The sequence below is a fragment of the Labeo rohita genome, chromosome 3 (genome assembly GCF_022985175.1).
Source record: "Labeo rohita strain BAU-BD-2019 chromosome 3, IGBB_LRoh.1.0, whole genome shotgun sequence".
Classification (NCBI taxonomy): domain Eukaryota; kingdom Metazoa; phylum Chordata; class Actinopteri; order Cypriniformes; family Cyprinidae; genus Labeo; species Labeo rohita.
The window spans coordinates 5615365-5636612 of NC_066871.1; the positions used below are offsets into that span (position 1 = coordinate 5615365).

The 21248-nt window shown below is 39.9% G+C and overlaps 1 protein-coding gene across 12 annotated transcripts in view; it reads right to left on the minus strand.

Annotated features, from left to right (window-relative positions):
• Positions 1-20904, minus strand: part of arhgap44a (Rho GTPase activating protein 44a) — a 76097-nt gene extending 55193 nt beyond the window's left edge. For all 12 annotated transcript variants that reach the window (XR_007826370.1, XM_051102107.1, XM_051102061.1 and 9 more), the window contains exon 1: positions 20629-20904. Coding sequence is in view for 11 of the 12 variants with exons in the window: in XM_051102107.1 (XP_050958064.1) it covers positions 20629-20681 (53 nt within the window). In the remaining variant the exon portion in view is untranslated. The remainder of the gene's footprint in view (positions 1-20628) is intronic.
• Positions 20905-21248: the final 344 nt, after the last annotated feature.

Genomic DNA, 21248 nt, shown 5'->3' on the forward strand with positions numbered 1-21248 from the left:
CTTTTTAGAACTGTTCACTGAAAGATGGTTCTTCTATGGCATCTCTGTGAAAAACACTTTTTTTTAAAGCTTTTTTAAGCATGTAAGAAAAATGGTGCAGAGGAAACCGGCTGCTCAAATTCTTCCTCCTCCTCCTCCTCCTCACTCTGCACCTAAGATGAGTATATCTGATCTAGAGAGAGTAATACACTCCTATCCCACTGTGCCGCCCACTCTCCCTCTCACACAAGAGATGCTACATTTTAATAACTGGGAAACGGAGAGAAAGAGAGTGTGAGAAAGAGGAGCAGGAGGAGGCCTGGAGCGTTGGCGGTGAACTGCATTTCCATGCGAGACCTGCTTTTGGAGGAGCTCTACAGAGTATATTTATGAAAATGTCTACATCAAAATGCAGCGAGAGACATAAATGCGATCCAAAGATGATAAGACTGAAGGACGGGGAATGACAGAAGACGAGTAAAACAGAGAAACCCACTTACTGGGGCCGTGTGATGAACTAGGTCACCGCTCTGTTAAATATGCAAGAATAACTGCAAGGAAGACACACACACACACATTCTAAACATCATTCATTCAGGGAGTGTAAAATCTGATTTATAAAAATAGCATTGAACCCTCATATCCCTGCAGCGCAGCACATATGCCCAGATGTCTGACCTAAAGGTACAACGTCAATTGAAGCGCAAATGTTCTGTTGCTCTTTCACAGTTCAGAATATGTATTGGAGTTCCCTTAAAGGATTAGTTCACTTCCAGAATAAAACATTTTCTGATAATTTACTTACCCATATGACATCCAAGATGTTCATGTCTTTCTTTCCTCAGTCGTAAAGAAATTAAGGTTTTTGAGAAAAACATACCAGGATTTTACTCCATATAGTGGTTTCAATGCAGCTTCAAAGGGCTCTACTTTGATCTCAGTTGAGGAATAAGAGTCTTATCTAGTGAAACAATTTTCTAAAAAAAAATCTATACTTTTTAACCATAAATGCTCATCATGCACTAGCTCGACTTCACGCATTACGTAGAAGTACCAACCCAGTGTTTACAAAGCAAACATGCAAAGAAAGTCAAACGCCCTTTACAAAAAAATGTAAAAAACAATGTCAGATGGAGTTGGATGGAGAAAGTTGGAGTTTTTTGCCCTACCTTTTTGAACCGAAGTACACAGACGAAAAACAAACCGCACGTGACTTTTCCAACTTGATTACGTAACGTGAAATTGTAGATACCCATCGAAGAGCTAGTGCAAAACAAGCATGTGTGGTTAAGTATACACATTTTTATATTTTTTAGAAAATGACTGATCGCATCGCTAAATAAAACCCTTATTCCTCATCTGGGATTATGTAGAGACCTTTGAAGCTGCACTGAAACTACTATTTGGACCTTCAATACATTGAAGTTCACTATATGGAGAAAAATCCTGGAATGTTTTCCTCAAAAACCTTAATTTTTTTTCAATTGAAGTCAGAAAGGCATTAACATGTTGGATGACATGGGAGTACACTCTTAAAAATAAAGGTGCTTCACGATGCCATAGAAGAACCTTTTTTGTCTAAATGGTTCCATACAGAACCTTTAATATCTGAAGAACCTTTCTGATCTACAAAATTTTCTTTGTGGCGAAAGAAGATTCTTCAGATTATAAAAAGGTAAGAAAGAGATGGTTCTTTGAAGAACCTTTGGCTGAATGGCTCTTTGTGGAACGAAAAATGGTTCTTCTATTGCATTGCTGTGAAGAACCTTTTAAAGCACCTTTATTTTTAAGAGTGTAAAAAAATTATCAGGAAATTTTAATTCTGGAAGTGAACTAAGCATCATTTTACGTTTAAGCATCATCTTAATCTTAGATGTTTGTCCTAAAATTCTTTATGAAAAAAAGACACAAAGGCAATATTACAGGGATACAGAGCTATAAAATCAATAGGAATAGCGTAACGCAGATCATTTAAATTTAGAAGAATCTGAGTTGAGTTCATATTGAAATCATTTTGTATCTGAGCACCATTTCAGAAGTTCTGAGATATCTTCTGATTTTCCAAAGGAAACAAACAAGAATTCCATTCAATCTCATTGATGTTTCTAAAAAATAACAGATATTTTCTTTCGTATTATGATTCCGTACATCTAAGCAGAATGGCTTATTGAAAAAAAAAGTACAAGGACTTGGTCCAATTCATTGGAGATCTTAATTCGACTTTGTGGTTGATTATATGATAATTGGTAGAGTTTAAAGGAATAGTTCATCCAAAAATGAAAATTCCGTCATCATTTATTCATCCTCAAGTTGTTCCAAACCTGTATAGGTTTCTATATTCTGCTGAACACAAAAGATGTTTCAAAGAATGTGGGAAGAATGCTGGTAGCCATTGACTTCCATAGTATGGAAAAAAAAAAAAAAATACTATGGATGTCAATGGGTACCGTCAACTGTTTACCAACTTTCTTCAAAATATCTTATTTTGTAAAACTTGAGGGTAAATGATGACAGAATTTTCTTTTTTGGGTGAACTTTAAACTGGAAGATCCAGTTATGAGTTATGTTGATTAAACATTACAAAGTCAATTTTTTGACAAATTAAACTTTTGCATGAATAAATGTTTAAACAATTCAGACATTAAAAAATCATCTAAGTGACTTTTCAATCCTGTGGGTCACACAACTATAAAAGTAGATTATGAGGCCATGCTGCACGTTATAAACAAATTAAGTCCCCTAACAAATAATATGTGGCCATCTAATTACAGCATATTTCCAAAAAGGTAATACAACGATGTTGTGGGATTTTGAAGTTGGAAGAGAAAATAAGATGGTTTTTCACCCTACCTTTTTGAACCGAAGTACACAGATGAAGAACTAACCATGAGTGCCCTTTCCTTATGTGAACACTTAATGCGTGGAATTGTAGACACGCATCGCAGAGCTAGTGCAAGATGAGCATTTGTGGTTAAAAAGCATATAAATGTTAATTAATATTTATAAGAAGGCTGAGCGTTTCGCTAGACAAGACCATTATTCCTTGGCTGGGATCATGTAGAGCCCTCTGAAGCTGCATTGAAACCTTCAACCCATTGATCCCCATTGAAGTCCACTATATAGAGAAAAGTCCTGGAATATTTTCCTCAAAAACCTTAATATCATTTCAAATAAAGAAAGAAAAACAACTACTGAGACATTAAAAAACATCTTCTAAGTGACTTTTCTTTCCTGTGGGTAACACAACTGTACAAGTTGATTAGAACGCCAAGCTGCACATTATACAAATTAAGTCCCCTAACAAATAATATGCGGCTATTTAATTACAGCATATTTCTGTGGAGTGCATTTGGACCTCGAATGCTAGAAGCACAGGGCTCTGCTTTGTCTTTTCACCTTCCTGAAATAACAGGATGTAATTACCAATATCAAGTAGGCAGCATGCTTTAGATGAGCAGGCTTTAAAAACCGAGATGCATGGTTACTAGGCAACCAAATGTGAGATTCCTATATCATTAACAGCCAAGACGAAGTTCTGAAAAAAAATGGACAGTGACTGAGATGAATACAGATCTGGAGGGGGAATCTGGCCCGAGGAATAAACAAAATGGAGCTCTAAATGAAGAAGGATTAGCCAGATCTCTAGCATTTAACAAGCCAGGAGGAAACAGACTAACTTATTGCTGAATTATACAGTAGATAAACCTCTATTTCAGGCCAAATAAAACAAGAACTGTCAAAAAAGTAAATATTGTAGGGATATAGAGTCTTTAAAATGAGTGTGGATTGTGAAACTAAGATCATTTAAACTTGGTCTACTTTGGATAAACGTTTGTAATTGCAAGATGGTAAAATCTTTTTGTATTGGCAGCACTAATCAGCCAGCAGCTGTACAAATGAACTATTTCCATTTCAGTAACTGTATAATATACTGAAGCAGCTACACTGACAGCCACTGTAACTTTCTGCCACTCAGCAATATACCTTTTATTAGAAACCCCTGCAAAGACCAGCAAAAAGAACACTTTTATCAAGCCTTTACATCTATGAGTAGGTAATACCTCGATTCTGCAGTATGCAAAGTTTTTACTTTGCCTTTCTTCTTGGTTCGTCCATTGCTTCTATATCTGCTCATTGAAAAACATGGCCATGTTTTATGCATATAAGAACGTTAATAATTTAAAACGCCATCTTAAAAACCATTCACGGTCACTTCAGGAAACCAAGGTGTTTCCAAAATGCTTGTGCATGTTCAAAAACACAAAGAAATTGTATGCATGCTTTTCCCTTCTCAAAATTTACTGTGATGCAAATAAATCCAATTTGTGTACATGCAACTTGAGGCATGTAAACTACACTAAGGTTAATGGTCCACTGAAGTGCTTTGAAACACGTGGAGTTAATCTGTGTGTTATTGTAATTTCAACTGAAACAAGAAGACAGGGCGAGGGATATCAAGCAGTCCCACCCCCTTTTTAAAATAGCCAATAGCTGTTATGATTATATCACAGCTTGGGCCAGAGCCATCAGTCTCACTAAAGCCACATTTGGCAGTGTATTTAAGCCACAATCTCATCCACATCTCTAGAAAATATAGCATTCTGTGTAGAATTCAAATGGGTCTGATATGTTTTGTGGTCTACGCCGATTCATGCATACGATATTCTACGTGCCATTGTGTCTCTAGCCCGGAGCAGACCAACTCTATCTCACAACCAATTTGTACGTATATTACGAGGTGGCCAATTTATATGAATTTGTACAACTTGTACGATTTTGTACATTTTCTGTGAGGGGTAGGTGTAGGGGAGTTGTTGGGGTGGTCATTCATACATATTCCTATGAATTTGCCACCTCTTAAAATACATGCGATTTTTCACAAAATGTATGCATTCCTACGAGCCATGTCATACAGATTCATACAAATTAGCCACGTTGTAAAATACGTAAGAATTGCAAGAATGTAAGAATACCTGGAGTATATAAGCACTGAAATCTGTTATATATTTTACAGTCGATGATGCTGACGATCCCCTATAGACCAATTTGTAGTAGACGTCACAGTCACCTCATTTGCAGCTGCACGTACATTGCGGTGGCAGAAAAACACTGGTAACAAATGGAGTGAAGCAGGAAAAATCCACCAAATAAGAGATAAAATGTATTGTTGTGCTTTTAAATGTTAGAATCGGAATGCAAATCATTTTTATAAAATACTGATGTCAAAGGCGCTTTTTTTCGCACAAACGCAAGTTTATATCTCATATTTTGGACCTTATAACTCGATTTAATGCAACAATAGCAGGTTTGTCCATTTTGAGGAAAAAAAATACCAGAAGTGTGGGATATAAATTCAAAACAGAGAATGAGGACTTGATCTTCCTTATTAGAATTGTGAGATATAATCTCAGAATTGCGAGAATAAAGTACGAATTTTGAAATAAATTCATGCATACGATCTGCTACATGCTATTGTGTCTCTAGCCCGGAGCAGACCAACACTATCTCATAGGTTACGTATAGGTACGTATGTTATGAGGTGGCTAGTTCATATGAATTTGTACAAATTTGTACAACTTTATTTTGTACGTTTGTAGGGGAGTGGTTGGGGTGGTCATTCATAGGAATTCCTATGAATTTGCCACCTCTTAAAATACATGCAATTTAAATTAGCCACCTTGTAAAATATGTAAGAATTGCTTCGGATTCTAGAGGGAATTTGATTCATACTAAAAGCCAAAAAACGTTTGATTTCATGGGGACTTTAATGGATGAGGTTCAACCTTGTGAACAATTTTATTACTGACAAAAACTGCCCCCATAGTGGCCTGCATGATCCTGAAGCCCTCAGGACCAGTTAGCTACCGGAGGAGGGCAATTTTGCAGTTATCTAAATCATATGCTTTGTAAGTGGTCCGAATGAGTGAATGAGAAATGTATGAGTCAGTCTAATAATGAGCGCTGCTTAATGCAGGTAAGAAAAGTCCTGCAGAGTTTTGAGCAGTAATCTCCCTGATTCAACCAATCATGCAAGACGTCCTGAGGAAGCCTTGTTAAGTCTCAAGAACCGAGTGATCTCACCTTTGCTGTTTCTACACAGCTCATCACCACAAGAAAAAAATGAATCACATGCTCAAAGTCAATGCACAAAGTTGAACAAACTTCTTACGCATGGCCATGAAAATGAGAAGTGAAAACAATTTTCAGTTCAGTTCATGCATTCTCTGGGGATCAAACCCATTTACTTGACGTTGTTAGTCTTTAGGAACACATCTTTACAATATGGAGGTGGCACTGATCCACCTTAAACTGGCAAACCAAAGCCGGTTTAACATTCCAGATCAAATTGGATGCATCCACCCGGAGCTTTAGGAACAACATCCTGTTGTTGGAGCTGCCAACCAGAAAAGATCTAAGCATGTGAATTACTAGGTATATTGCATGTCTAATCGCAAAAGCTTTGCACTGCTATGCTGCTGATGATACACTGAATCATTGGATAATCTGTAATCTGTAATCACATTCACAGCTTGGATGGTAAAGATGGACAAAAGACATAGTCTCTCTGGTGATGCTGGTCGTCCAAGGTAGTGTTGGATTTCGCAGAGGCTAGCAATAGAAAGCTAGCTTTGAAAACATAAGATCCAACCCTCCTGCATAATCACTCTGAAAAGCCACGACTAAGCGAGAAGACTAACCAGTGACACGATGAGAGACGGCGTTGGTGGAGGGACGAATGCAACACTGTCAGATTACCTCATGTCTCATTCACCGGTGAGAAAACAAAGCGCATAATATTACAATAAAAACGCCTTCCATTCTCGCTCGGTCTGCAATAGCATGATGAACACAGGAAAAATCCACTGAAACAGGAAAAATCCACTGAATAAGAGATAAAATGTATTGTTGTGCCATAATTTTTATAAAATACCAACGTCAAAAATGCCTTTTGAAGCTAAACACAGATGTTTAAATGGACAGATTAATAGATGAACCCTATGATTACTTTACTTTTAAAGCATAATTTTGATTTAAACAATAGGTCTACATAATATATACATAGGAAACATATTACATCAGCTCTACAGTTATTTTATCTCACAATTCTGACTTTTTTGTCTCACAAATGTAAGTTTATATCTCGTACTTTAGACATTATAACACAATTCTGAGGGGGAAAAATGGCAGAAATGTGGGATAAAAACTTAAAATTGATTTTTCTTATTAGAATTGTGAGATATAATTTTTGTGAGATACAATTGCAAGAATAAAGTAAGATTTTTTAAATATAAACTCAAATTTGCCTTTTATTCCATGGTTTCCATAAGCTTCCTGAAAACTGTTATTTTCTGCCTCCACAAAAATATTATCACTGTTTGCAAACACTGAATTCGTCTATATTCTCCCCACCTCACCAGGTTGGCCCCTGTCCATCCATAAGGGGGTAGGCTCCGCCCCTGACTTCATTTTCAGGCAGGATCTGCCGAATCTGCTGCAGGTCTATGCCAAAGAACTTTTCTATACAACTACACATAAATCATTGTAACTCACTACCATCTGTTAATACTTTACGGAATAAACACCATGCAATTGTTCACTTTCCCTATGAGTGTTTCTGAATTGAACTACGCCTTCCACAGATGACATAAATACATTTAGACCACTTGACTTAGTGATTTCTATTGGGATGTGAACGGACTTTCAGCCAGTAACATAAAATGCTATTGAAACAAATCATCTACCATGCCTTTAAGCCAGTACTTTAGTTTCTCATACTGGGGACCAGCATCTAAAACACAACATACACTGGTGACCAGCTATGATCATTTTTCAGCAGAACTGATTTAAAATATTTAATACCACAAGACGGTACAACCAAAGTCCCTTTAATGTTAGTCCATTTTGCGTCCCCTTTGGAAACTCCCTTAGCAGCTATTTTCTATATACTGTAGGTATTAGGTATCAGCCTACAACCCCTGTCAATCTGAATGGGGTAGATGCTCACAAAATACTGATTAAGCTTACAATAACATCACATTTGAAAATGATGGTAACATAACCTGTAGTTCTAGCTGAAGTCAGGTAAAAAGCTAATTTAAACAACCCAGGTTCATTGGCAACAAAAAAAAAAGTGCCTATGTTGACATTTCTTCAAAATGGTATTACTTTGTTTCTTGCTTGCTTTTTATGACACTTTGAAAGTAAAATGTTCAGTGAGTGGTGCCAAAAATGTGTTCAGCTTTAACTGAAACAGACGAACGAGAAACTATCAATCTCAATGTTTGTTGTTGTATGTATCGTGGCAGTTTGGCATAGAAATATCTGCTAAGTGGCACTGAAAGTTAACTATCTATTACGTTTGATATTGTTAACAAAATCAAAACATAAATAAATGCATTTACTGCATCAACCATGCCATTGTAGCTTGCTTCTACAAGCTCTTATGTCGTGATTCACAGGAGCTTCACTAGTACAATGCTATACCAGGTGAGCTACCAAGCTTTTTTCGAGTAATTTTGCTCATTTCGTTCATTTGAACAAAATGCTAAACACTACTGCTTACACAAATGTTGATTACACTACAAACAAGACAAAACTATAACGCTATAAGAAACAGAAGAGATTAATTCATTGTTTACCTGTCTTTACCGGTCTTTAGACTATGATTAGCTCACCTCACCTATTATCTGACAAGTTTTCGGGTTTGAGTCATTCGTTCATCACGTGACAGCCCCATAAGCTCAACCAAAGCAGTGCGAGCCGGAAAGAGAATTGATTAGTTCATCTCTCAAGTCTTCAGGTTTGAGTCGTTCCTTCATGACGAATGACTCGAAAAACCCAAAGACTCAAAACAGGTGAACTAATTCCAGTACAGAACCTAACAGGATGTTGCGCATTCACGACTGAACAAATCACTTCCCGAGACGACTCGTTCTTCCCGAGTCACATTAAAGATTCCTTCAAAATGAACGAATCGTTAAGAACGACCCATCACTAATTTGTAGCATCGTGAAAACACATCCCAGAGCCTGTGCTACACAAGCTTTTGGGCTTAAAAAGTATAAAATATGTTATTTTTCTAAAAAACTGACCGATCGTTTCGCTAGATAAGACCCTTCTTCCTCGGCTGGGATCATTTAGAGCCTTTTGAAGCTGCATTTAAACTGCATTTTGGAAGTTCAAAATCGGGGCACCAATGAAGTCCATTATACGGAGAAAAATCCTGAAACACTTTCCTCAAAAACCATAATTTCTTCACGACTGAAGACAGAAAGACATGACCATCTTGGATGACAAGGGGGTGAGTACATTATTTGTAAATTGTTGTTCTGGAAGTGGAGTTCTCCTTTAACGACCCATCAGCTTGCGCCATCTAGATTTTCATGACAGAAATGGGCATTAATCTTTCTTACGGCTGCCATACTGAATGTTGCCCTTTTTCCCAATCATCTTTTATCCAAGTGCTCTGTCCAATCTTCATTATACTGTCTTTAGTTTTACCTCGTTTCAGTAGTTCTCTTTCAAAGGGCATGCATTCTGACACACAGCTTTGAGAAGTCACACATTCCCATGAACAAACCCATCACAGAAAGCAACAGTCTCTACTCAGTAACCCTAGTCAATCTGGGTTCGATTTGCGACTGCAAATGCCTGCTTGTGGTCAGAAGGACGTCATGAGAAGCCCATGTGCCAACTCAGCGGTAATGTATTCCGGCTTGAGAGTGTGTGTTTTCTGAGCCAGGCAGAGGGGCGAGACAGATTGACAGAGACAATGAGTGCGAAAGAGGACTGTCCATTCCAAACAGTGGATTGTTCGGGTAATTGGACCGTGCATTAGAGAGGGGCCGCCTGCCCTTAATTGCTCTACAGACATCTATTACTGCACAGCAACGAGTATTATTTCAAAAGGCCTGGGCTTTGGAATAAGAGCAGGGAGAGAGAGTGAAAAATGGGCAAGAGAGAGAAAGACATAAGTGGAAAGTGTGCTGGTGGCTACAAGGATCTGACACTAGAGGTCTCAGCTAATATATTCTGTTCTGGAATGTTCTGGAATCTGTAGAAAGAATCATGATGTGCTGTATTTACTTCAAAATTGCTTTCTGACATCATGACAGGAATCATTCGGAAGGTCTGACTCAAATAAGTAGTTATATGAGTAACTCTGCAGTACATCTCAAACAACATACATTAATGTCATCTTGGTTGGAGCAGGTTCAAATTAAAGGCCTGAAACTTTATAGTGTGTTTTTGAAATTCCAATATAAAATGAAATAAAATAAAAAATTCCGGAAGACCAAAAGGCTGCTGTGCTTTATTGGCAGTGAAAGCTCCTATCAGTCATCCACTCTCTCTCACTGCAGGGAGTGATCACTAGTAACCAGTGAACACACACCAGAAGCTAACGTAAGTTTAGTCTCACTGCTGCTGACATTGCACACCTGCACGCCCCCAGAGACACTGGAGTGGAGGCTGGAGGAGAGAAGAGAAGGCAGGAGGACCTCTTTATAGAAGCGTTTCCCATCTAATTAAAAACTAGGCCACTGCGGATACATAGACGAAGAGACGCCATGATGTCTGAAAAAAGACACTGTCCCTGTGACTTACATCAAATATAGGCTAGGCTAATGATAGAGCTACAGTAGCGGGGCTAAAGACTCAGCTTCTGAGCCCAGGCTGGCACACACTGACCCTGCCTGTGTTTTAGGACAAGTTTTGAAACTGGAAATACTTTCAAGGAGGCGTCACATTGTCTTCAATGCAAAGAATGATGACGTCAAGGAGTATATAAACTTATTCACTGTACTATAGAGATGAGAAATATATTGGAAAGAGACTATGTTGGTATAGAACAATGTTCATCCAACTAGCCGTCAATCCTAGAAGAAGATAATTGCTCTGTTAGTGAGCTGCCTTCTGGTCTACCGCCTAATTCTAATTCAGCATCCTAACCGAATGGAAAATAATACATAAAACTATGATTATCATAAATATACTTGGGTGAAACAACTACTTTTCAATTAGATACAGTATAATGTCCTTTTGGTCACTTGTCTGTATTGAATGAATTTTTTTTATTAATTAGTTTCTCAACTCCGCCCACATTTTTTTTTCAAAAGAATGTGATGCTACAGTACGTTTTGCTAAAAAATACAGTAATTGTACAAGAATATTATTTTTGAATACTTTTTTAAAAAAATACTTAAAAAAAATGTAATGTTTCAATTGGTGCTGGGCAATGATTAATTGTGATTAATCGCATCCAAAATAAATTATTTTGTGTACATTATATATTTGTGTGTACTGTGTACATTTCTTTTGTATATATATATATATATATATAATTTTATTTTATTAAGAAAAATGTTTATGTCATGTGCCTGGTCTTTGTCTTCTGTATTCGTGTTTAAGGACTTTTATTTTGTAGTTTTTGTGTCTTATTGTTCCCTGCTTCCCTGTACCTCTGTTCCCTTGTTTGTTGCCATGGATCTTCATTGAACCACACCCACTCCCTCATCAGTTACCCCGGTTACCAATTAGATCATTACCTCACCCTGTGTATAAATAGTCCTTGTCTTTCCCCTGTATTTTGTCAGTTGTTTAATGTCTGTGATGGTTGCTCCCTGTTCTTGCCTGGTTTCTCAGTGTTCCCCGTTCTGGATTATTTGTTGTTTTCCTTGGATGTTCAATAAACTCCTGCACATAGATCCTCGTCTCATCTCCGCTTCGTTACAGAACAACTGACCAACTATGGATCTAGCAGGAGTTTATCGCGACCCTCTGAGCACTCTTTGCTCAATTTTTCAAAACGGCCGACCGATCGAATATTATGTGGAGGAGTTCCTTTATTACAGCCAGCTAGTGCCTGGAGATGACACCAAAATAAAGGACTGTTTCTGGAGTGGACTCGATCCAGAGGTTAGTTTAAACTTACCGGATGAGGACCCCAGCTGGACCCTGTCACAGTATATAGACTTTGTTTTGCTGTTCTGTGAATCCCCTTTTTCTGTTAAGGAAGTAGAAAGGGTAATTCACAGCATGGTCGCCACTCCTGAGTCTCCTTGCAAGATGGCCGCCAGCCCAGACCCACTGCACAAGATGGCCGCCACGCCAGAGCCAGTCGCAAAGATGGCCGCCACGCCAGAGCCAGTCGCAAAGATGGCCGCCACGCCAGAGCCTGTCGCAAAGATGGCCGCCACGCCAGAGCCTGTCGCAAAGATGGCCGCCACGCCAGAGCCAGTCGCAAAGATGGCCGCCACGCCAGAGCCAGTCGCAAAGATGGCCGCCACGCCAGAGCCTGTCGCAAAGATGGCCGCCACGCCAGAGCCTGTCGCAAAGATGGCCGCCACGCCAGAGCCTGTCGCAAAGATGGCCGCCACGCCAGAGCCTGTCGCAAAGATGGCCGCCACGCCAGAGCCTGTCGCAAAGATGGCCGCCACGCCAGAGCCTGTCGCAAAGATGGCCGCCACGCCAAAGCCAGTCCACAAGATGGTCGCTGTCTCCAAGTCACGCCACATGATGACCCACGTGTTGGACTCACCCCTAATGGCTGTACGGACAGCTAAGATGGCGCTCCCTCTTGTTGCGGCAGCTACCCCTGATTCAAGTCAAGCTACAGGGCCGAGTCAAGCTACAGCAGCTGTTCCCCACGAGTCAAGCCAAGTCAATGCTGTTCCCGAGTCAAGCCATGTTGTTCCCGAGTCAAGCCATGTTGTTCCGAGTCAAGTCAAGCCATGTTGTTCCCGAGTCAAGCCACGTTACAGCAGATCTTCACAAGCCAAGTGACGTTATCGCTGCTGCTCTTCCCTTAATGGCAGTGGCCATGTGGTGTGTGTGGGCTACACACTGTGCTCCTGAGGTCACGCCTGTTCACAGGTCAGCCTCTGAGCTCTCGTCTGATCACAAGCCTGCACCAGAGCTCTCGTCTGGTCTCAAGTCTGCCCCAGAGGCCCCGTCTGGTCTCAAGTCTGCTCCAGAGGCCTTCCCCGTCGGAGAAGCTGCGCCAATGCCTCCAGAGGTGTCGGCGCCAGCCGTAGAACCTCTTACGGAGGGGGCGTTAACCACCAAACTCTCTGCTTCTCCCTTTTCCCTGTCTACATCCTCTGTCACTGTTCTCCCCAGGTCCCAGTCGATGACGCAGCCTCCTGTTCCGCCCGGAGGGCTGCTCCGCCTCCTGTTCCGCCCGGAGGGCTGCTCCGCCTCCTGTTCCGCCCCGGAGGCTGCTCCGCCTCCTGTTCCGCCCCGGCTCCGGGCTGCTCCGCCTCCTGTTCCGCCCCGGAGGGTTGCTCCGCCTCCTGTTCCGCCCTGGAGGGCTGCTGCGCCTTCTCCCTCTATTCTGTCTGCCTCCTCTGTCCCTGCTCTCCCCAGGTCCCAGAGCGTGATGCAGATTCCTGTTCCGCCCCGCAGGGCTGCTGCGCCTCCAGAAGAAATGGATTAAACCTGCTCCGCCTCCCGCCTCCTGCTCCGCCTCCTGTTCCGCCTCCTGTTCCGCCTGGGAGGGCTGTTGTGCCTCCGGCTCTGCCCTTGGGGGCTCTAGTGTCGCTGGCTCTGCCTCCGGCTCCGACCTGGAGGGCTGTAGCGCCGTCTGTTCTGCCTCCGGCTCCGCCCTGGAGGGCTCTAGTGCCACCTGTTCTGCCTCCGGCTCCGCCCTGGAGGGCTCTAGCGCCGCCTGCTCTGCCTCCGGCTCCACCCTGGAGGGCTCTAGTGCCACCTGCTCTGCCTCCGGCTCCGCCCTGGAGGGCTCCTGAGCCTCCTGCTCCGCCCTGCTGGGTACCGCCTGCTCCGCCGTGGAGGTCTTCTCTCATGATCTGGTGGTCCTCAGCTCCTCCCATCTGGCCGACTCCACCCTGGCCTCTTGCTCTGCTTCAGTCCCTTGTTTATCTCCCCTTACATGGACCTGGCCCTCCATCCCTTCCCCAGTTCTGCCTGAGCTCCTCCCCTTCCTGGACTGGTATTTCTGTTTGGAGCGTCTGGAAGCCACTCTTTTGAGGGGGGGTTATGTCATGTGCCTGGTCTTTGTCTTCTGTATTCGTGTTTAAGGACTTTTATTTTGTAGTTTTTGTGTCTTATTGTTCCCTGCTTCCCTGTACCTCTGTTCCCTTGTTTGTTGCCATGGATCTTCATTGAACCACACCCACTCCCTCATCAGTTACCCCGGTTACCAATTAGATCATTACCTCACCCTGTGTATAAATAGTCCTTGTCTTTCCCCTGTATTTTGTCAGTTGTTTAATGTCTGTGATGGTTGCTCCCTGTTCTTGCCTGGTTTCTCAGTGTTCCCCGTTCTGGATTATTTGTTGTTTTCCTTGGATGTTCAATAAACTCCTGCACATAGATCCTCGTCTCATCTCCGCTTCGTTACAGTTTATATATTAATATATAAATGTTTATATATTAAATATATTTATATATAAATTATATTAATATAAATATATACATGTAATTACAAAATATATATATATGGATTTGCTTTATATATGCATAATAAATATACAAATATATAAATATACAAAGTACACACACATATATAAACAAAAACTTTTATTTTGTATGCAATTAATCGTTGCCCAGCACTAGTTGTGCTTGTTTTTTAAACAGATTTGTTTAAAATTGCTTAAAATTGTTTCTACACAATTCTTTTTTTCAGTGGCTGTTTGATGTAAATTGATCATTCAGTTTGTCATATAAAGCAATCATGTTTCTACAGAAGAAATGGATTAAACGAATCATATATATATACGTATTAAGCTTGAATCATATTAATTACTTTGACTATGGCTTTTTAAACATTTTTGTAGCTTGGAATTTTTGGTTGCATGCTCAGGCTCACTGGAAAAAAAACAAACAAACAAAAAACATGCCTCTGCCAGCTTGACTCTAGTGGCAGTTAAACACCGGCAACTTTCATTGTTTTTTTTTTGTTGTTTTTTTTTTACAGAAATCATAATTACATTGGCAGATGAAGAGCATTAACCTTTTAGCGTCACTCACCGGACCTTTTCATTTTCTGCCTCAGCACACACAGCACATAACAAAACATTGTCAGATTTAGGTTTATCTGTTTCAAACTGTTCAAATTTTAAATCAATTACACTTTTGTGCATGATGCATATTAAGCCACAGTGGAAAATGCCTACGTTCTCTGCAGAGACAATTCAGCAGAATCCAGAAGCTAACAAATAATGAAAACTTTAGTATGAATAATGAATCCAAGTCTCAATCTGATCACAAGATTTTACTACCTAGTTTGCTTTTCTGTATGCTACAGGGAAGCCCTGTTTGATTGCTTTGTTTAAACTCCTCACTATGTCCTCACAGGCCTTGACATATTATTTGCCTCCAAACTGCAGTATGTTTAAATGATCAACAAAAGAACCACCATGAGTACTACTAGTGACATCTGTTTACCACAAGGTAATGATTCTAGCCTTCAAACTCTAGCCTTCGAACTACACTTCAGACCTCGGTTTACTCCAGTGTGGTCAACTAAGGGTACATTTACACGACAACACATTACTAAAAAAACAGAAAAGGTTTTACTTTGCGTTTTTCACATACAGATAATGTTGTCAAAACTATCAACATTCACATGGATTCAAGGCCCAAGTATAGTAAAAACTTTTTTACACATATGCAAGCATACGTGCACAGTGTAGCCTTTTAAAATATGGTCTATTTTAAGTGTACACGAACACAGGCAGTCAACACATGTATTCCAGAAAGCTTCATCTTTGTCCAGCATCTGCGCTATGTTTCTCCAGAAGTTATAACCAATAAAAATGTTTTTGGACTCTTTGAAGCTACAGTTGTTTGTTGTTGTTGCAGTCTCCGCTATTTTGTTGTTGTTGTTCTGTCTCTTTAGTTTCATTTTCTATTGTTAAACAACGGCTCAGGTCAGTGCTGCCACCTTCAGGAACAAATGATTAGTGCAAAACGGAGAGTGCGCATACATCACATGAACTGTATAAGGATCTTCGCGTAAAAATAAAGTATACTTCGGCCTGCAGACACTGTATTATGCATGCCAGGCCACATGCATTAGCAATACGTACATGGCAATATGCATTAGCTGGCAATGTAACTTTGTAAAGAAACATTAAACGAACACATAATACACACCGTTTTCACAAATTCGTTTTTGTAGTTTACACAGAAACGATAGCAGTATCATTTTCAAAAACTTGCACTTCAAAACCCGTTTTCGAAAGTTTGCATTTTCAGTCCCCCAAAACACTGTATCTGTGTGAAGGAACTATCAAAAAGCATTAAAAGTTTAGGTGAAAATGTTAGTTAAAAAGCTTTTAGTTGAAAATGGTGTTGCATAAACTATATATAGATTTTGCCCTCTGCCAAAAGTGTTTGTTTTGGAACAAATAATCGATTAATGAGACCAAAGATTGCCCATTAGATTTACCCAAAATGAATTATATCTCATGTTTAACCACTACAGAGACATCAGAACCAGTGGCAAATTCCAGAAGATCGGGCCGAGGTAAGGATGCTTTCGGCAGGTTCATGAGTGCTAAATGGCTGCTGATGCCCTGGAGCTCACATCTCCAAAAACATCGAAGCAAATTTTCAAATTTACGTTTATCTTTATTAACAAACCACATATTTGAAGTCTAAACAAGCACATCCTCACCTAAAAATTCTTAAAACAACATTCCGTGACACACAAACAATATTATTTATAAAATTATAGTGGATTTGTGTGCGCTATGACACTCACTGTGAGAAATCCCACAAGCGGAGTGATAAAAATGGTGAAACAGTTGGAGTTCCGATATCACTAGAATATCACACCCCTATCAGCCAATCAGATTCAAGGACCAGAAGGAACTGTTGTATAAATACAGTCATAAAAATAAAGGTGCTTTGTTCTTTACAGCGATGCCATAGAAGAACCATTTTTGGTTTCTTTAAAGAAACCTTCTTTCGCCACAAAGAACCTTTTGTGAAACAGAAAAGTGTTGAAAGTTATTTATGGAATCATTTAGACAAAAAAGGTTCTTCTATGGCATCGTGAAGCACCTTTATTTTAAGAATGCGACCATCAGTAAGTGGTTATATATACCATATATATATATATATATATATATATATAACATAAGTGTTTGTTGTGTATATATAGGAAAGGATTCCCCTGCAACATGTGGGCACTCCCTGTTGTGGGAGCACGTTTATTACGCAGGGCCATTAATCAACATATACACTGTTTCCAACCTCTCTGCTGACGGCGAAAAACACACGCAACTCTATAAGCTAGTACGACGTACTGTTCCCAGTAACAACGAGCTGGCAGTTCTGAAGGAAGAGGGAGGCTGCCATACTTCCTGAGAGAGAGAAAACACTACAGGCAGTGCACAACCCCACCAAAACCCTCACAAACACTCACTGCCACAAAAACATGAATGAGAAGACTATAAATATAGTCACAAAGAGAACATGGAGAAAGAGCACAAATACTGGCCCCTGAGCTAGACAAACACAAACACACATAAACACAGAGCAGGGGGTTGTCATTTTCATCACAGTGGGCAAGAGGAAATGTGATTTACAAATGATGAGAAATTAAAACAGCGGGGAGGCTGGGTGACACAGCTATAAAAGCATCTGGACAAATGTCAAATGCATCAATATAAATATATAGACTAGGGCTGTGCTGTATTGCAGTGCATAGATTAATTATAGAAATGTTTGTTAGATACAACGTGAAGAGTTTAGTTGTTTATGGCTGCTACCCATTTATTTAGATTATCAACTAGTTTGTGTATGAGCTGTTTCACAATCGTTTTAAACATGGCTCGTCCAGACTAAATTTGGTTTGAATAACACTCATTTAAACGTTTGGGTTCAGTAAGATTTTGTAATGTTTTTGAAAGTATCTCCAAAGCTGCATGCCACTGTTAAAAAAAAAAAAATGGAGTCAACTTAAAATAATTTGTTACCTGGCTGCCTTAAAATTTTAAGTTTAGTCAGCTTGAAATGTTAAGTTGTACTAAGTGACAACTTAGTGACTAAACTTACAATTTTAAGGCAGACAGGTAACAAATTATTTTAAATTGAAGCCACAATTTTTTTTTTACAGTGCATTTATTTGATCAAAAATACAGTAGAATTACAATAGTATTACAAATAACTGGCTTCTATTTAAATATATTTTAAAATCTCATTAATTCCTTTGATGCAAAGTTGAACTTTCAGGATTTTTTAGTGTCACATGATCCTTCAGAAATCATTCAAATGTTGATTTGCTGCGTATTTCTTTTTATATTGAAAAGAGTTTCATATTTTTTAGGATTCTTTGATGAACATAAAGTTTAAAAACAGCATTTATTTAAATAGAAATCATTTGTAACATTATAAATGTCTTTACTGTTACTTTTTTGACTCATTTGATGTGTAATCGCTTAATAAAAATACTAACCACCACCAAACTTCTGAATGGTAAGCTATTTGTTTAAATGTTGGTTTTTATTTTTAGTCTGAGTCTGCTGTTATATAATGAAAGACTTATCATTCATATGTGACCCTGGACCACAAAACCAGTCATAAGTAGCACGGGTATGTAGCCAAAAATACATTGTATGGGTCAAAAGTATCGATTTTTCTTTTATGCCAAAAATCATTAGGATATTAAGTAAAGATCATGTTCCATGCAGATATTTTGTAAATTTCCTACCATAAATATATTAAAACTTAATTTTTTAATAGTGATATGCATTACTAAGAACTTCATTTGGATAACTTTAAAGGCGATTTTCTCAATATTTTGCACCCTCAGATTCCAGATTTTCAATTAGCTGTACTGTATCTCGGCCAGGGTTGCCAGGTTTTCACAACAAAACCCATCCAACTGCTACTCAAAACTAGCCCAAAATGATCTGAATGTGATTGGCTTGAGTGCATACATAAACAAAAAGAATCAAATGGCTAAAAACGCATAACAATACGGAAGGAACAACAATTATAATTTCCATAGATCATAATTATTAGCAGAAATGAAGACAGATCTGAATGTGATTGGCTTGAGTGCATACACAACTGGATTCAAATATGGTTAAAGTATGTGTTAAAAACAGTTTACAATAAGATCAGTAACACATTAAGAAAAGTCTATTTTGATTTCATGCTGACTCTAAATAATCGCAAAGAAAAGAAAAATGATGTTAATAATGGATAACAAGTCAGTGACGTAACAAGAGTCATGGATCATCTCTTACACTGCATTTCCTCTGCACAAGCCTGTCAAGGTCATGAAAACGGTGTCTAAGTGCAACTCTCAGTTGATATTGTGAGATGAGTCTCTGCACTTCTAATAGTACATGACAGGAACATGTAAATCTATTTTCTAAAGCAAACATCAGTCCAGCGTGCCCTCCCAGACCCTGGAACATATTATTAATGAGTCAGGACACTATGTTGTTTAGGAAACATGTTGTTTCTCATTACTGCACAGCTACAGACAGAATGCCACAGTGGGCCGCTGCCACAGTTCCCTGGACATTACCAGGGAAAGGTAGAGAATACTAATGCAGGGCTTACGCACAAACACACATACACACACAATCTCATGGCCTGAGCAATGCTGGAACCGGGTTGGAGGAGCTTGGCTTGCCATTTTCCACTGGCCTGCTGATGCCAGCCAGAGGCGGTAAAAGAGAAGCTTCCCGTCCAACCACCCACAGAGAATGTATTTGAAATGATGACCCACAACGCTGTGGCATAATCACCCAGCAAGTAGCTGCCAGATAGCGACACACACCTTCTGGCCTTTCACAACGCCCTGTGCATGACAAGCTAGCCCTCCTGAAAAGAGAGATGGGTGAGCGAAGAACGTAAAGAACAATCCAAACATGTGAAAGGTCAAGCATCACACACCCACTCCAGCATAAACAAGATAAATGGGGCAAGCATAAAAAAAAAAAAAAAAATGCAGCAACTTTTTCGCAATCCGCACTATAATGCACTGGGTTTAGAAATTTGAAGCTGTGCTTTCTGAAGAAATGATGACCTTCTCCATCACTGACAGTTCTTGCTGATGTACTGCACCCAACTCCTCCTCTTTTTTTTTTTTTCCAGAGATCAGTGTGCGATGAAAACATTGCGCCTTTGCCATTTTCCTCTCATCCGCATCCATCCACCGCATCCATCTGCATCAGCTGGCACTGGATACATGTCATTCTCACACCTCTCATTCAAATCAACGTGAGCTGATACAGCAGTGCTACATTTGATGGAAATGCATCCGGGAGGCTTGTGCAGGGGGTGTAGTGTCAGTGCCATGGCATGGGGAACCTCCGAAAGGCATTTTGCTAGAAGAAATGCCTCTGCAGTGAACCCGTTACGCACAACACACGGATGCACAACCTTCAATTATGCCTTTATAATACTGGCTAATATTGCATGGGTGTGATAATGCATAACGCTATTTTAAGATGCATTGCGCAATCATTATGAATAGTAATGCCCACTAAAAAATGTTTAAATATGCATTCATATATTTCGAAAACAGCGAAAGTTTGAATGGGAAAATACATGTGAACTGGTACTGCAGTTAGGGATTGTTTCCTGCAAATAAATCAGTAAATAAATAATAAATAAACTTCGTCATGGTGTAAAACGATCGTGTTTAAGATCATAGCCGCTCACCTGCCAACAGTCTGGTTGGCGAGCTGTCGCATCCGATTGAATTGCTTCTTCATTTTTGTATATTTCTTTTTTTCTGCGTTAACACCTCGAGCGCAAAACAATCCGCATTTCTCTCAAAATAAAGGGACGTAATCCGGTGCGAACATCCCCGTTATTCCCATCACACGCCCTCATTGCAAAACGAAAGAGGGTGGAAATGTCCTAAGATGCGTATTTCAGTGCATTTTTGCGCTGCTGCTCGGCTGAGATGCTGCTGGGCGATTCTCACATCGGCAAAGTGACAGCAGCGGAACGACGCGGCCGCGGTGCAGCATGGGAAGTGTAGTCTTATTACATGCGATCCATGTGCTGAGCGCTTTTTATTTAGTTCGGTGGACAGACTGGTATGCAGTGGAGCGGGTGGCGTTTAGTTTGCACTGCAGTGCAGTTCACGCGTTGCATAAAGAACGCTTTTATCGGAGTTAACCCCAAGGATGCACAGTTGTTTAGCAACAGACCAATCATAAACAGCCTGGGTTCTCACCTTATTAAATATTCATGACTTTGTACACTAGCAGCAAGTTTGCCGCGGTATCTGAGGGAAACTGTAAAAGAGTAGGTGCGTTGACATGCACAATAAT